This window comes from Macaca nemestrina, chromosome 13 (assembly GCF_043159975.1).
Source record: "Macaca nemestrina isolate mMacNem1 chromosome 13, mMacNem.hap1, whole genome shotgun sequence".
NCBI classification, from domain to species: domain Eukaryota; kingdom Metazoa; phylum Chordata; class Mammalia; order Primates; family Cercopithecidae; genus Macaca; species Macaca nemestrina.
The window spans coordinates 32,514,039-32,531,675 of NC_092137.1; the positions used below are offsets into that span (position 1 = coordinate 32,514,039).

The 17,637-nt window shown below is 36.2% G+C and overlaps 1 protein-coding gene across 10 annotated transcripts in view; it reads left to right on the forward strand.

Annotated features, from left to right (window-relative positions):
- LOC105464812 (baculoviral IAP repeat containing 6) overlaps window positions 1-17,637 on the forward strand; it is a 259,579-nt gene that overhangs the window by 97,071 nt on the left and 144,871 nt on the right. For 6 of the 10 annotated variants that reach the window (XR_011611589.1, XM_071076475.1, XM_071076480.1 and 3 more), the window contains 10 exons: window positions 4,588-4,775; window positions 5,904-6,218; window positions 6,462-6,561; window positions 8,909-9,123; window positions 9,596-9,804; window positions 10,129-10,475; window positions 11,078-11,297; window positions 11,855-11,988; window positions 12,700-12,837; window positions 14,786-14,913. Coding sequence is in view for 9 of the 10 variants with exons in the window: in XM_071076475.1 (XP_070932576.1) it covers window positions 4,588-4,775; window positions 5,904-6,218; window positions 6,462-6,561; window positions 8,909-9,123; window positions 9,596-9,804; window positions 10,129-10,475; window positions 11,078-11,297; window positions 11,855-11,988; window positions 12,700-12,837; window positions 14,786-14,913 (1,994 nt within the window). In the remaining variant the exon portion in view is untranslated. The remainder of the gene's footprint in view (window positions 1-4,587; window positions 4,776-5,903; window positions 6,219-6,461; window positions 6,562-8,908; window positions 9,124-9,595; window positions 9,805-10,128; window positions 10,476-11,077; window positions 11,298-11,854; window positions 11,989-12,699; window positions 12,838-14,785; window positions 14,914-17,637) is intronic. The other 4 variants (XM_071076482.1, XM_071076478.1, XM_071076481.1 and 1 more) reach the window with 2 other exon arrangements.

Consider the following 17,637-nt stretch of genomic DNA (forward strand, 5'->3'; position numbering starts at 1 on the left):
GATATCTTTCACAGCTTTAGAGAAATAGCCAGTTAACTCTTTAAATAATGCTTCTGCTCCATTTTGTCTCCTGTCTTTTTGAGCCTTCATTTTTATATACGTTATATCTCATCATCATAACTGATAGAATTTTCAATTGTTTTATGTCTCCTTAGTTAATTATGGATATTTTCTTCTAATCCATCTTTTTTTTAATACTTGTTCTATCTTCTGCTATCTAATCATTTATGGGAAAACTACTCTGCTCCCACTTTACTGTAGTGTTGCCTCTGTAGTAAGTATCTCATGTATATATAGGTCTGTTTCTGTTTCATTGGTCATTTATTTGGTCTTTTGTTAATACTGTATTGCCTTCTTTTTTTCTTTTTTTTTTTTGTTTGATACAGAGTGAGATGCTCTGTAGCCCAGGTTGAAGTGCAGTGGCTCAGTCGTAGCTCACTGCATAGACATGCACCACCATCAGTGAATTTTTGGATGTTTAGCGTAGATGGGGTTTTGCCATGTTGGCTCAGCTGGTCTTGAACTCCTGACCTCAAGTGATTTGCCCGCCTTGGCCTCCCGAAGTACTGGGATTACAGGCGTGAGCCACTGTGCCCAGCCTCTGTTATCTTAGTGTAACTTTATATTAAGTGTTTATATCTGATAGTAAAAATCTAAAAATTGATTTTCTAATTTTTTTTAAAAATAAAACTCAAAATGTTATGCAGTTATCACCACTATCTAATTCTAGAACATTTCCATCACTACAGAAAGAAACTCTTCATCCATTAGCGTTTTCTCCCGTTCTCCCCAAACCCTTCCAATCTCCCGGCAACCAGTAGATTGGAGTTTCATCCATTTAGCCTGTGTCAGTACGTTACTCATTTTTCTGGCTGAATATTCCATTTTGTTTAGGCATTCATCTATGGGTGAATATTTCGGTGATTTCTTCTTTTTGGCTGTTATGTCTAATGCTGCTGTGAACATTTTTGGATAGGTTTTTTTATTTTGTTTTGTTTTTTTTTTTTGGTCAATGTGTGTTTTCGGTTCTCTTGGGTATGTGCCTACGAGTACAACCTACGAATATTCTTTTTCTTAAAAAGATTGTTGTTGCTATTCTAGGTCTTTTGTATTTCTGTTTGAATTTTAGATTTAGTTTGTCAATTTCTACACAAAATACTTGTTTTTAAAATTTAGGGTCTATATGTAAATCAGTTTAGGAGAGTTGGCATCTTAATATTGAGCTTTTAAATGCATTAACACTTGTGTGTGTGTTTTTTTTTCTGTGATCCAGAATACACACTGGCGGTATATATTCTATAATATATTTAGGTCTTTGATTTCTCTTGGTTATGCTTTCTGGTTTTCAACATAGTTATACATTTTTTTTTTTTTTAGATTCTTAGTTATGTATTTAATTGTTATATTGTTATAAGTGATCTTCCTTTTAATGTTACATTCCATTCATTTGTTATTAGTGTATAAAACTATAATTGGTTTGTATATGTTACTGTCACATATGTTACTGTCACAATATAGGTGACAGTGCTATATTATTTTAAAAGTAGTTTGTAGATAGTTGGTAGTTTCTTAGAGAATTTTTAATATGTTGCAATCATGTCATCTATTAATAGTTTTACCTTTTTCTTTCTAATCATTTTATTATTGGTTTTTCCTTGTGTTATATTGTGCTTTCTAGGTCTTCCTATATGTTGTTGAACAGAAATGGTAATAGTAGTACTCATCTTTGTCTTGATCATATATATATGTGTGTGTGTGTGTGTGTGTGTGTGTGTGTGTGTATATATATGTATATATATATTTTTTTGAGACGGAGTCTCACTCTGTTGCCAAACTGGAGTGAAGTGGCACAATTTTGGCTCACTGTAACCTCTGCCTTCTGGGTTCAAGTGATTCTCCTGCCTCAGCCTCCCGAGTAGCTGGGATTACAGGTGCCCGCCACCACACCCTGCTAATTTTTGTATTTTTAGTAGAGACAGCGTTTTACCATGTTGGTCAGGCTGTTCTCGAATTCCTGACCTCAGGTGATCTGCCCGTCTTGGCTTCCCAAAGTGCTGGGATTGCAGGCATCAGCCACCGCACCTGGCTGAGCCCTATTTTTTTTATAACTAGAGTTTTTGAGGCCCTTTGCAGTATAAAAATAGAAAGGATATTGAAAACTTGGATTGTGCAAAAGATTTCTGATTAGTTCTATAGTCTGTAGTATCAGGATGGCTTATTTTTCCTTGGATTGTTTACATCTTCTGTTTGTTTGTAGGGATTCACTTGGTTTTCCCTGTATTATTTGGGCATTAGATTTTAAAATCAGTTAAATGTAAATGTTCACAGTATTAAAAACCACGTGTATTACCCCAAAATACAAGCATGGTATGAATGATTTAGCAAGTCTAACAGTTTCCCCTTGACTGTTAGAATTAATAACTGTTGATTTGGTGTGGAACATTTGAAGGAGCAGATGAATTTTATTTTGGGACCATGCATATTCTATGAGATGCAATTGCTCTACTCTGCCCTCCCCTCCCCTCCCCCTTCCCCTCCCCCTCCATCACCCAGACTGGAGTGCAGTGGCAGTATCTCAGCTCACTGCAACCTACACCTCCTGAGTTCAAGTGTTTCTCGTGCCTCGGCCTCCTGAGTAGCTGGGCTTACAGGCGTGTGCCACCATGCTTGGCTAATGTGTGTGTGTGTGTGTGTGTGTGTGTGTGTGTGTGTTTAGTAGAGACAGGTCTCACCATGTTGACCAAGCTCGTCTTGAACTCCTTACCTCAAGTGATCCACCTACCTCAGCCTCCCAAAGTGTTAGGATTACAGGCGTGAGCCACCATGCCCAGCCAATTGCACTGTCTTTGACCAAGCTTATAATTAGTATTGGGTAAATGAAGGGCACAGTATGACTGCATTGTAATGAGTGGTGGTTTTGTTTTTTTACATAAGGAAATTTAATTATGAGGGGATATGTACAGTTTTTGTTATTGGTATGTTGTTTATTTTAGCTTATTTTTTAATTTTATTGGAATTCTGGCACAATATAGCCCTTGTTTGCTTTTAAAGAGATAGGCTGTTAGATTGCCTGGATTTTCCCCTTTATCCACTACCTGTGAGCAAATTACTTCCCTCAGCTTTAGTTTTATTATGTAGAAAATGGGATTATTTTAGTACCTCATACGTATAATAATAGCAACAAAAACTTTGCTTAGTTAGTACTTAATACTTTTCTCTTGCCAAGATTAAATAAATTGATGTAGCTTCCATGCTTAACACTATGCCCTTCATTGGCTTTGGCTTTACATACACTTTGGTTCTGTTTCTAGTTCTACTACTATGAGTTTACAGGGTAATTTCTCTGAGCCTTCTTTACTTAATCAGCAAAGAAAAAAAAAAAGGGAATCATGATGCCTGGGCCATAAATTTGCCCATAAAGTGAATTGTAGTTATTCTTTAAAACAATGCCACATGGTAATGCATACGAAATATTTGCTATTCTTATAGCAGTTAGCTTTCCCCCCATTGTGAGTTTGTAGTAAGGCCTGTTAGAAATATTTATGCTGTTATTAAACTTGGCACCTACCTTTTGTTTTGTGCTGACATACTGGATTAAGTTGTGAAATGAAGTTTTTATCCCAGCTTTTCCAATATATTTCTCATAAATATTGGAAAACAATGCAGAAAGAATTATGTATAATGTTGTTTGAATAACAATGAAATGGAAAATCAAAGAAATCTCTTATAGGGTTTCATTGAGTCTTTATTACTGATAATGTTCATGGGTAGAAGTGTGTGCTAGTTTTACTGTGTGTGGAAAACATTTGGTATTCTGGGTAACTTATTCTGTGTAGGCCTTGTCTCTGTATAGGATATGCTTTACAATGAGGAAGTGTCATTTTCATCTGTTTTTAAATGAAGATCTTAAATTTAAGGGCTTTTGGGTCCTTTTGGTAGGTGAAGTGGGGTGTGTTATTGCAGTAAGAAAACTTAGTAAAGCAAATTTATTTCTTATGCTCAAATTGTGTAATAAGATTACTTTCATTTTTAATGATCACTTTAACAAAAATATTTGCAAACTCAAAAGTATACTGTCTCTGATTTTGCTTTGCTTTAAGAAGTCATTCGTCATTGCTGGGCTGGGCGTGGTGGCTCACACCTGTAATCCCAGCCTTTGGGAGGCCAAGGCTAGTGGATCACTTGAGGCCAGGAGTTCCAGACCAGCCTGGCCAATATGGCAGACCCCATCTCTACCAAACATACAAAAATTAGCCCAGCATGGTGGTGCATGCCTGTAATCCCAGCTACTCAGGAGGCTGAGGCACAAGAATCTCTTGAACCCAGAGGTGGAGGTTGCAGTGAACCAAGATCACGCCACTGCACTCCAGCCTGAGCAACAGAGTGAGACCCTGTCTCAAAAAAAAAGTCATTCCTGGATTTCCTAGATCTTTAGTGATAGTATTATCAATATACTTTATTTTACCATTAATGTTTCCTTATTTATACTTTCCAGATAGTGCCAAAATATTTGAACATGTTTTCTCTTTAACCTTTTCTTCATCCTGGTGTTTTTTGTTTTTGTTTTTACCCCTTGTCTTATGCCAGTGAGTTCCTTTGGGGTTACTCCTGCAGTAGGTGGACTATCATCTGGGACAGTTGGGGAAGCCTCGACAGCCCTGAGTTCAGCAGCCCAGGTAGCTTTGCAGTCTCTCTCTCATGCAATGGCTTCAGCCGAGCAACAGCTACAGGTGCTGCAAGAGAAACAGCAGCAGCTTTTGAAGCTTCAGCAACAGGTTGGAGACTATTTGGCTCTTTGTTCATGCTGTCTCTAAACTTCAAAAGCTGAAAAAGTACTTTAAAAATGACCATTATTTTCATAAAGAAATGTAGGTTGACTGATCTGAGCTAATCATTTTCAACAAAAATTGAGGTAAAGTCTTTGTGATATTTAAGTTGGTTGACATTGTATGAATATATCTTATTTGATACATATTTGAGGGAATATGATTGATACTTTTTGTGCAGTGTTGAAGTAAATCCGTTCTCTAAACACTCGATCAAAGAATATGTACAGTTACTAGTTACTATTTACATGGAGTATAGTTCCTAAAACAAAATTTTATAGAACAGTTAAATTAATGTGACTTAAAATTCACAAATAATGACAGATGCTTTATAAATTTTATTGTGGCTTAAGTTAGGGGTCTCCAATCCCTGGGCCACAGACCAGTACCAATAAATGGCCTTTGAGGAACTGGGCCGCACAGCAAGATGTGAGCGGTGGGCAAGCGAGCACTACCTGAGTTCCATCTCCTTTTAGATCAGCAAGGGCATTTGATTCTCATAGGAGCATGAACCTTATTGTGAACTGTGCGTGTGAGGGATCTAGGTTGCATGCTCCTTATGAGAGTCTAATGCCTGATGATCTGAGGTGGAAGAGTTTCATCCCAAAACCAGTCGCCTGTGCCTCCACCACATCTCCCTGCATCTATGGAAAAATTGTCTTCCATGAAACTGGTCCCTGGTGTCAAAAAAGTTGAGGACTGCTGGTTTAAGTGAAATCTGTGGCAATTTCAGGTGACAAATTGTATTACATTAGTCAACCTGAGAATTCACCTCCTTAAAATATTTTGTTTTGAGCAGATATTCCTTATTTATATTTAATTGTTGTGTTTCCTTTTCACCACTACCTTGAAAGAGTCCTAGTTCCCAAATAACACAGGAAGTTTTGTGTTAAATATTTAAAGTGTACATAGCAAAGCAATGATCCATTTATATTGAGTCCAGTTTTGATTTAATTTCATCTTTAAGTATGATCAATTTAATCATGTTTATCTTCATAATATATGCCCATGTGGTATTCTGCTACAATTTAGGTAGGCAGGATTAGTCTATATATGTTGCTTTTACTTCTTTTGCAGAAAGCAAAGCTGGAAGCCAAGTTACATCAGACAACAGCTGCAGCAGCTGCAGCAGCATCAGCAGTAGGTCCTGTTCACAACTCTGTGCCTTCCAACCCAGTGGCTGCCCCTGGATTCTTCATTCATCCATCTGATGTTATTCCACCCACTCCAAAAACAACACCTCTTTTTATGACTCCACCACTCACTCCACCCAATGAAGCAGTTTCCGTTGTGATTAATGCCGAACTTGCACAGCTTTTCCCAGGCTCAGTCATTGATCCCCCAGCAGTCAATCTTGCTGCACATAACAAAAATTCCAACAAGTCCAGAATGGTAAATTATGTTTTAAATAGGTGTTGGCTTAGACATTTAAAAATATCTTGAAATATACTCTAACTTTAGAAGGCAAAATTTTTAATACCAACTTGATGTATCAAATTATTTTCCTTTATAAAATATTACAGTACATACATTAAGAGAAGAAACTTATTAATTTGATATTATGGTTAGTAGTTTTTATAGAACTATAGTAATATCAGTATAAAGTTAGACTTTTTTTTTTCCCCCCTGCTCTAGAATCCACTTGGTTCTGGTCTAGCCCTTGCAATTTCTCATGCTTCACATTTTCTTCAACCTCCGCCTCACCAGTCCATTATTATAGAGCGAATGCATTCAGGTAATCTTCACTTTCTTAAAATATTTCTTTTTTTTTTTTTTTTTGCTTAGTCTGCCAGCCTTTTTAAGACTCATTATTCTTCAGTTTGATTTTTGTTTTGTTTTGTTTTGCAAATCGCATTTCCTCTTCGGTAAGTACATTTTATCAAGATAAGCACTTACATGTTCAAGCTTTGTGCCCACCAAATTGCATAAAGAGTGCTGTTGGGTAGTGGATTTGATCTGTTTATGAATCTTGACTGCTGATGTATTATTGACATAAATAATTCATTGTAGTTGGCCAAATCACCATTATACTAGAAATTACACTCAAAATATTCCTAAAACTAGCCTTCTTATAGTGGAACTCTTTCTTGAGAAGAGCAAACAGAACTACTGCTTACTATAATAACTGAATAAGAATAATAACATATCGTAGGCTCTGAATAGTTTGAATGTTACCTAAGTTTGTTTTCTGCTTATATGCTAAAGAACTGAGATTGGGATAGATGCTTTCAATTGCAACATATTTGTGAATAAACTGTAGGCAGTTTTTCTCTTAAAAAAGTTGGTTTTAACTACCACAAACATTTTTGTGGTTTAGCAGCAGTAGAGTTCAAGAAAATCCTCAAGGAAGTAATAAGGTTATAGTATACACTGTAGCATGTATCATTATATGAAGAATTAAATAATATTTGTGTTATTGCAGTGTGGTTGTTTCCTCTTTTTAAGAAGGAGTTTGAAAGCTAAAATAAAAGTCTTATGGTATTTTCTGTCCAACTAATCATTCATTGGTAACAACATTAGTGTTGATGACATTCAGAGGGGAAATTTGTTATTCTGCAGTCTTATGGGAGATGAGCGGTTGTTTACACTGTAGTTTGGTTTTTTATACATAGCAATGACTGCAGTACATAAGCCTCCTGAGGAGGATAACTATATTCTTTCTTTGTTTTTAATAATTTTTCTTTTTAGGGAAGTATTAGTAACTGCCTTGTTTTCTTTTAAACTAGCTCCGTCGAGAATAGCACTATTCCTAGAAGTTTAATTTAGTTGTTTTCCTTCACTATAAAATGTAGCTGGTAAGGTTACTAGCTGACCCACCCCAACACAATAAAGAAGAAAAGGAATTATGACATTATGAATGATCTGCCTTCTGTTCTACTAATTGAACTTACTCTTGTAATGTGGGTGAAGTGAGGGATGCAAATCTGCTTTTTCTTCACCTGTTTCATCTGGCATTGAGCTGAAGAGACTGGAATACATCTATACTGGGAAAAAGCATTGTTTGAGATCCATTAGAGGACCTTCCCAAGGCCTTTTTCAGTGGTAGTTTGATTATACATGATTGTAGTCCTGCTTTCACTTTGCATCTAAACCCCAATGAATGCAGTATGCAACTTCACAGGAAGTTAAGCAGGGCTTAAGGAAACTAAATCAAGTAATACTGTTTGGTATTTAAATGCATCTAGTTGTGAAATTGAGAAAAAAGTTGCCAATGGCTGAAAGAAGAGTAGATTCATCCTTTACAAAATTAAGTAATATACTGCATTTGCTGATTTAATTTTTAAAAACTCTAATGTTTTAAAGAAGCTTGTTTGTTGATTGCCTTAACTGTAACAGTAACAGTCTTACTCTTGTTTTTTTTGCTTTGTTTTGTTGTTTGTTTTTGTTTTTTAAAGAGGGGTGGCCGGGTGCGGTGGCTCACGCCTGTAATCCCAGCACTTTGGGAGGCCGAGGTGGGTGGATCACGAGGTCAGGAGATCGAGACCATCCTGGCTAATTCGGTGAAACCCCGTCTCTACTAAAAATAGAAAAAATCAGCTGGGCGTGGTGACAGGCACTTGTAGTCCCAGCTACTTGGGAGGCTGAGGCAGGAGAAAGGTGTGAACCCAGGAGGCAGAGCTTGCAATGAGCCAAGATCGCACCACTGCACTCCAGCCTGGGCGACAGCGAGACTCCGTCTCAAAAAAAAAAAAGAGAGACCAGGGTTTCACTGTATTGCCCAGTATGGAGTACAGTGGCTCTTCACAGGCGCAGTAGCAGTCTAATGTATTGCAGCCTGGAACTCCTCAGCTCAAGCAATTCTCCTGTCTCAGGTCCCCAGTAGCTGGGACTAGAGGCACCGGCCACTGTGCCCAGCTACTCTTAATTTTCTACTTAAGTCTTGGGGTTCAAAACTAACACAGACATGTATTTCAGAAAATTTTTGAATCAGTTGATAAGGCCATTTTTACACATTTACTTTTCCTGTTTGTAGTTTGGTGAGTTGATTCCATATTTTAAGATGAGTGCTCCAAACTATTTTTGAGTGTATCATTTGGTTAATTGATATATTTTTGGTCAACTGTTTCTTCTTTCTCTCATAGGAGCAAGGAGATTTGTGACCTTGGATTTTGGGAGGCCTATATTGTTGACTGATGTATTGATTCCCACTTGTGGAGACTTGGCCTCTTTGTCAATTGACATTTGGACATTAGGAGAAGAGGTGGATGGAAGGCGGTTGGTAGTGGCAACTGATATAAGCACCCATTCACTAATTCTTCATGACTTAATACCACCTCCCGTGTGCAGATTCATGAAGGTAAAGAACTTTAAGAAAGTAAATTGAGGCCGGGCGCGGTGGCTCAAGCCTGTAATCCCAGCACTTTGGGAGGCCGAGACGGGCGGATCACGAGGTCAGGAGATCGAGACCATCCTGGCTAACATGGTGAAACCCCGTCTCTACTAAAAATACAAGAAAATTAGCCGGGCGAGGTGGCGGGCGCCTGTAGTCCCAGCTACTCGGGAGGCTGAGGCAGGAGAATGGCGTGAACCCGGGGGGCGGAGCTTGCAGTGAGCCGAGATCTCGCCACTGTACTCCAGCCTGGGTGACAGAGCAAGACTCCGTCTCAAAAAAAAAAAAAAAAAAAAAAGAAAGTAAATTGATACGCTTTCTATGTTTCTGACAAGTTATGAAAAATAAACAATTTAAAAATATAACTTTTAAAATACATTGCTCAGATTTTTATTGTGGCAGATGTGCATATATGTATATTTATAATTTTTCATTTCAGATCACTGTCATTGGACGTTACGGGAGTACAAATGCCAGAGCCAAAATCCCATTAGGATTTTACTATGGTCACACCTACATCTTACCTTGGGAAAGTGAACTGAAGTTAATGCATGATCCTCTAAAGGGAGAGGGAGAATCTGCAAACCAGCCAGAAATTGACCAGCATTTAGCAATGATGGTTGCTCTACAGGAGGATATACAGTGCAGGTTAGTATAGAGTACAAATTTTAATCTTATTGAAACTTTGTATTTTATATAATGTCTTGCTTATAATTCTGTCAAGAAATATCTTTTCATAGGTGTACAGATAAGAGCAAAAGGAAGTAGGAGATTAGCACGTTATAGTAACACCTAATACATGAAAATATTTTGATTAATTAATGGACTGCATGTATTAGTACCTATCAAGTGGGTAATTCTTTTTAATGGTTGTATGTTAACAGGTTTAAGAGATTTAATTCTTAGTATTTGTACATGTACATAAAGAGGACATTACAAGAATTATTTTGTTCAATCATTTTTTACTTTTAGATATAACTTGGCTTGTCATCGTCTGGAATCTCTTTTGCAAAGTATTGATCTTCCTCCTCTAAACAGTGCTAACAATGCACAGTACTTTTTACGAAAACCAGATAAGGCAGTTGAGGAAGACAGTAGGGTTTTTTCTGCTTATCAAGATTGCATTCAGCTACAGCTTCAACTAAATTTGGCTCATAATGCAGTGCAGAGACTCAAAGTGGCGCTAGGTGCAAGCCGGAAGATGTTGAGTGAAACATCAAATCCAGAAGATTTAATTCAGACGTCTTCCACAGAGCAGTTACGTACTATCATCAGATATTTATTGGACACGTTGCTCAGCCTGCTTCATGCTTCTAATGGTTTGTATTTGGCTTACATATTTTAAAGGCTGGAAATATACTTGATATGATTTTGCTGCATATTTCAGGATTTGTGTCAATATTTTATATTGTAAATTTTGGTATTTTTAAAAATGTCAATATTTATGAAGTGTCTCTTTAGGTTAATACATTTCTCCCTGTTATTTTAAATATTTCTTAAATGAATTTTTGTGTGTTTCTTTTGGGTGTCTGCTATTGACATGCACATCATTGTGCTACTGGCATGGTATTAAGTATTGCATGGAAGTTCAACAGTGAAACTTTTCATAAATTGCTAATATAAAGGTATCATTTTTTAGCCAGGAGGTATTTTTGATCATTACACAAGCTCACACATTCACTGACACAGTCATCTGATACATCCAGCTCCATAGGCAAGAAATGTAATTTACTTAAGTGCTAAATATTTCCCTCTCCAAGTATCTAACAGATTTCTACATATAAGGAGTAAATACATTGCAAAATAAATAGAATATAATTATCTACTGATTACTAGAAAAGAGGAAAGTGTGTTTAGGCATGCTTTAATATTATACAATACATTTAAATAGGAAAGTTTACTGTTTTCTTTCTTGTAATAGGACACTCTGTTCCTGCAGTTTTGCAGAGCACATTTCATGCCCAGGCCTGTGAAGAGCTCTTTAAACACTTGTGCATCAGTGGAACCCCAAAGATACGGTTACATACTGGTCTTCTGCTTGTTCAACTATGTGGTGGTGAAAGATGGTGGGGTCAATTTCTTTCTAATGTCCTTCAGGAATTGTACAATTCAGAGCAGCTTCTCATCTTTCCACAGGATAGGTAGGTCGGAAAATGTTGGAGGTATTTGTTATTAATGATTTGTACTTTTCACAGTTACTGGTCAGCTTTTGAAATCTTTGAAATGTGGATACTAAGTTGTGAATATGAAGCAGATCTCAGAGTTTGTGAAATGACCAGTGAAGGGCACCAGCACTGTGTATCGAAGAAGATAATAAGTAATAATTAGACTCTACTCTTTAGTTTTCTAATTGAACTTGTGGACTTCCTAGATCTGTGTTTATAAGTATTTCTATTAGATTATGTTACTTTATATGCTAAATGTGTTTGTGGCTAATAAAGTTCTCTCATTCACTAAGTGCTTGATTTCTTGTTAATAACATTAGAAAATATAACCAGTAGTTAGAAAAATAACTAATTTTAACTTCATACCTCCAGATACAAATCTTGCTTTCCCAGTCTGATATATGGTATGTTTTAAGAAAGCAAACATTCTGTCATTACTCTGTTAAATTTCTGTGTAAGCTATTTTAAAAATTGAACACTCATTGATTCTTACTATTTTCTCTTTTTTTTTTTTTTTTTTGTTTTGTTTTTAGGGTCTTCATGTTACTTTCCTGCATTGGTCAAAGATCACTTAGTAATAGTGGAGTATTAGAAAGCTTACTTAATCTCTTGGATAATTTATTGTCACCTCTTCAGCCACAGTTACCCATGCATAGGAGGACAGAAGGTATTAATAGAAAGCAGTGTTCTTTAGTAAAAACAGTATTCCTGTAAATATTGCTTTTATAAAATACCTTCTCTGAAATACTTTAATATTAATTGCAGCACATTTAATATTTTTATGATGTAGGCTTTTAAGAATGAGCAACCTTCATGTGATTGACTGCCACGTAGTTATTACTTTTAAAATTTATTACCTTTTCATTATTTGCACTTAGTATAGTATGTTTTTCCTATACTGTTATAACTAAAATCAAACTCCCTTATATAAGTTTAAGCTGTAAGGCACAGTTTTGTTCCAATCAACAATAATGAGTTTTGTTTGAGCAAATTTTTTTGTAAGAATAAAAACATTAGAACATATTTTAGTGCCATATGAATTATAAGCTGAGAGTTAGATGTTTTATTTCAGTTCCTGTGAGTCTAAGAATAGTCTCTTATACCTTGCTTTCTAGTTTATATATTACACTTTGGATTCAGCCTACACTTAATCTGTTTTTATACCTTGAAGTCTTTGTCTTTCATTAGATTTGATGTTCTACTCAGTTTCTGGCTGTTGGTGTCTATTTTTTAGACTTATTACATATAAATATTAGTGTTAGTAATGATATGATATGTTTTGGATTTATAAATTTTTTTGTTTCACTTATAGTATCAGACCTAATTAGGAATCCTAAAGTCATCTGGATGTTTTTCCTTTACTCTCATCTCTCTACAGGAGTACTAGATATTCCCATGATCAGTTGGGTTGTTATGCTAGTGTCCAGGCTGCTGGATTATGTGGCAACTGTTGAAGATGAAGCAGCAGCTGCAAAGAAACCTTTGAATGGTAAAGACAGGGAGAGGTTTCTGACAGGTATCAGAAGTTTATAATAATACGTTGGTGGGGATTTTGAGTGACTTCGCAGTTGTTCCAGAACTGGCTATTGGCCTGGAGCTACCAGCTGTATGTAATTTATAGAAAATACAAATGAACTTTACTACAATTCTGTTTAAAGATAACATTTATACTTGGTGGACTTTATAGACAAGCTCCTTTGTCTGGACATGACTTTTAGTTTCTAAATACAGTTATGACTTTCACAAGGTGTCTTCCCTTAGGCTCGTTTAAAGACTTTATAATAGCATGCATATAAATGAGTTACGAAAGGGAAATCAGAGAGTTCTTATTTTTTCTTAGTATGATGTGTCATTTCATTTAGCATTATTGGTATCTGCTAATTAGCTACAAATGACCTTTATTTTTAAATACAGAAATTCTCAGATTTTGAGTTGTAAGCTTTCTTTATAGGTTCGAAGCATAGAAAAATTTAAAAATTAAATCAACCTGCAAAATTATTTTATTCCCCTCTTCCCAATTAACAAAGCTTTTTGTTTTTATTTATTTTTATTTTTCCTCAGAGATTCTTGTTCTGAAAATAAGGGTTTTTAGATAAAGGATTTGAGATAGCTAAATCCAGTACGTAAACCAGTGAGATATATAAGCCTACATACAGTTTACATCTAGTATGTAAGCCATTGAGATCCATAAAATTTGGAATTCTGTACATTGTCAGGAACTCAGTATTTTTAAAAGTTCCCTTGAGATATTATAGTGGAATCAGTTGTTTATAGTGCATATTGTGTTTAGGAAGATGATGGGGAATTCATATGTATAAGGAATTTGTTTTATAGTGATTTTTAAAAAATATTGTATATCTATAGTTTACTCAGTTGTAGGATATAGAGGTAAGAAATACAATTAACATAAATAAAACTACATTCATATTGAGAAAGTCTTGTCTCGTTCTGTCGCCCAGGTTAAGTGTAGTGGCATGATCTCAGCTCATGGCAACCCCCACCTCCTGGGTTCAAAGGATTCTCCCGTCTTAGCCTCCCAAGTAGCTGGGATTATAGGCGTGTACCACCATGCCTGGCTAATTGTTTTGTATCTTTAGTAGAGACGAGATTTCACCATGTTGGCCAGGCTGATCTTGAACTCCTGACCTCAAGTGACCCACGTGCCTCAGCCTCCCAAATTGCTGGGATTACAGATGTGAGCTACTGCTCCTGGCTGAGAAACAGTCTTGAAAAAAAGAAAAATATAAAATAAACTGTAATGTAATCTTGGAATGTAGCAGATAGTATTGGGAGTATGTTTGTTTATACATGTAGATACTATGGAAACATTGGTGGAAGAGTTTTAGGGTTTTAAGAACTTGAACTAAGACTTGATAAATAGATAGTAAAGAGAAAAACATGTTTTTAGGATTAAGAAAAGATGTTTTAGGATTGGAGATGGGTAAAGTGTGATATTGGGCCTGAATTAAATGAAACAGAATAGTCTGGACATATTCCAAAAAAGGAGAGTAAGTATAGGTAGACAGTTATGCGTTCTGAACTATCTAAGCTTATTTTGGCAGTTATTAATTAAATTATTGAGTATCCTTTTTTGGTCCCTGATTAAAAGTATCTGTGTTTGAAATAGGCAATAGTAGTATTTGTTGTTAAAATTGAATGACATCTTCAAAGTTGTATAGAGATTAATCTTAATTGTGGAGGAAAATCGCTATTATCTAAAGGAAAGATTGGAGACAGAGGGAACTCTGGTTTTAAAATGATTTAGGGTCTACGTTAGATAATTGACAGTTATCCAATCTTTATACCGTCAGATCTTCTAGCAATTTCTTTACAATGTTTTTCTTATTAAAACTGCTTTTCATGATTGGCACATGTATAATTGTGTTTTTTGTTTTTTGGGTAGGAAAGGTACTTTAAAATCACATTTAACAGAATGATTAATACAAGTTTTCCTTCGCCTGTAGGTAATCAGTGGAGTTTTATTAACAATAATCTACACACTCAGAGCTTAAATAGATCTTCTAAAGGCAGCAGTAGCCTTGATAGATTATATTCCAGAAAAATCAGAAAGCAGCTTGTTCATCATAAACAGGTAATTGTCAATACATTTAAAAATTTTTAATGTTTGAGAATATTGTTTTGGAGGTTGCATGAGATAGATGTGCCATCAGATACAAGGTATGACATTTAATGGGCTCTTAGCTTAGGAAAATTATCTAACACTTTGGAGACTTCAGTTTCTTTAATTGTTAAAACGATGACAATATATAGTTTACAGACTTCGTTGGTGTTCCTTTAACTATTTACTGTTATACATCTTTATTACTACCATTCTAAATGAGGTTGTCATTATCTTTTCCTAGTGAAAAACCTCTCTTCCTTTGTTTTGCTTTAATTCAATCCATTTTCCTTCATTTAATTCTCAGTGGCTTTTATTTGACCTTTGGATAAAGGGTATTCATCTTCTGCCCCTCTATCTAGCTTCCGGTTTTAATTTTGGTTTCTTTTTCCATTTCCTTTTTTTCCCTTTTTCATATATATATTTATGTGTGTGTGTGTGTGTGTGTGTGTGTGTGTGTGTGTGTGTGTGTGTGTGTGTGTATTTATTTATTTATTTGTGAGACAGGGTCTCATTCTGTTACCTAGGTTGGAGTACAGTGGAACAATCAGTTCACTGCAGTCTCCAAATTCCTGGGCTCAAGCAGTCCTCTTGCCTCAGCTTACCGAGTAGCTGGGATTAGAGCCTGCAATGCCAGGCTAATTTGTAAATTGTTTCTTGTAGAGATAGGGTCTCGCTTTGTTGCCCAGGCTGCTCTCGGACTCCTGGCTCTGGTGATTCTTCTACTTTGGTCTCCCAAAGTGTTGGGATTATAGGTCTGAGCCACTGTGTCCGGCCACAAAATATTTTTGTTATTGCTTTAAGATGTCCGAAGATTCTATGTGAAAATCATTAGCTCTGGCATGTTATGAAAGCTTTGGGCTTTTCAAATTTATTTTATTGTTTTATTTTTTATATTTAAAAAAATTTTTAATTCATGGGGCTTTTTTAAAAGGTAGACTTAGCAATAAGTTGTTTATTTTTCACTTCTAAGTTTTTCAACTATGAGCTAGTTCAGTCCTTTGCAGGAAAAATGATGAGAAGCATCGTCCTCAATTGGCTTTTCTTTTTGAGACCTTTAACCAATTTTGGGTTGTAGTAATTTGTATCTTTTAATGTTTATGCTCAGTGCATTTAATTAGGATAGAAAACAAAACCTAGTGTGTCACTCAGTGAGTATTTGTCTGAAAAATATTATTACTTGATTCTTCATTATGAATGACAGTATTGGCACAGTTGGCAAAACTTAAAAGGTGCTCTGAGGGATAATTGGTGGTCAGGCGTCAGTATTACTTCTCTGATTTTGATGGCTGTAAGTGATTTGTAGAAGGTTTTTATTTCTAGGAATTATACACGAAAGTAATCAGGGCGATTGGTCATCAGGTTACTAACTTACTGCCAAATGGCTTAGTGAAAACCAGTTGTATTTGTACAATAATTAAAACTGGTTGTTTCAGAAGAAATTAAAAACCATTTTTTTTCTTGATTATATTTCTTGTGTATGTTAATTATAGAACTTTGGAAACTACTTTCTGAAAATACTGATTTGTAGAAATTCTCAGTTAATGTTTTTAAAATTATGTGTACATGCTAGTTTTAATTTAGGATAGAGTTTTTTTCATCTGTGGAGATAACAGCCAAGTGGATTTTTTTTTTTTTTTTTTTTTTTTTTTTTTGAGACGGAGTCTCGCTCTGTCACCCAGGCTGGAGTGCTGTGGCCAGATCTCAGCTCACTGCAAGCTCCGCCTCCCGGGTTCACGCCATTCTCCTGCCTCAGCCTCCTGAGTAGCTGGGACTACAGGCGCCCGCCACCTCACCCGGCTAGTTTTTTTGTATTTTTTAGTAGAGACAGGGTTTCACCGTGTTAGCCAGGATGGTCTCGATCTCCTGACCTCGTGATCCGCCCGTCTCGGCCTCCCAAAGTGCTGGGATTACAGGCTTGAGCCACCGCGCCCGGCCCAAGTGGATTTTTAAAAATAATATTAGTAATGTTTTTTTCCTGATACCAAAACAGGTGTGAGGCAGGGCTCACTTGGGAAGGCTGAGGCAGGTTGATCAGTTGGGGCCAGGAGATCAAGACTGGCCTGGCCAATGTGGTGGCGTGTGCCTGTAGTCCCAGTTATTCAGGAGGATGAGACAGGAGAATCACTTAAACCTGGGAGGCAGAGGTTGCAGTGAGCTGAGATCACACCACTAGTCCAGCCTGGGCGACACAGGGAGACTCTTGTCTCAAAAAAACAAAAAAAAAAAACAAAAAAAAAACCAAAAACGTGTCAATAGTAGTAGTTTAGAAAGTGTTCTCTGAGAAGGAAGACTTAATAAGTTACTGACTAAATTATTATTCATTTATAGTTTTGGCTATGTCTTTCTAGTACATTAATGTAACTTTCTGTGTACACTGTGTACATTGCTGTATGGAGAACACATTCAACAGATTGTAAGGTCTTTATGAACAGAGAGTTGTTTCTCTTCTTTGGTCTGTTTGTTCATTGTTGTCTACTGCTGATTGCCATTGCTTAGGAATGGGGGAGATAGGGCAGGAGGGAAATGTGGATATAGTTATAAAAGGATATGAGGGAACCTTGTGGTGGAATTGTTTGGTATTGACTATTGTGGATACATGAACTAACACATGTAGAAGTGTATCCAACTAAATACATACACAGACACACACAAATGAGTGCAACTGAAAGTGGAGAAATAAGATTGGCGAATTCT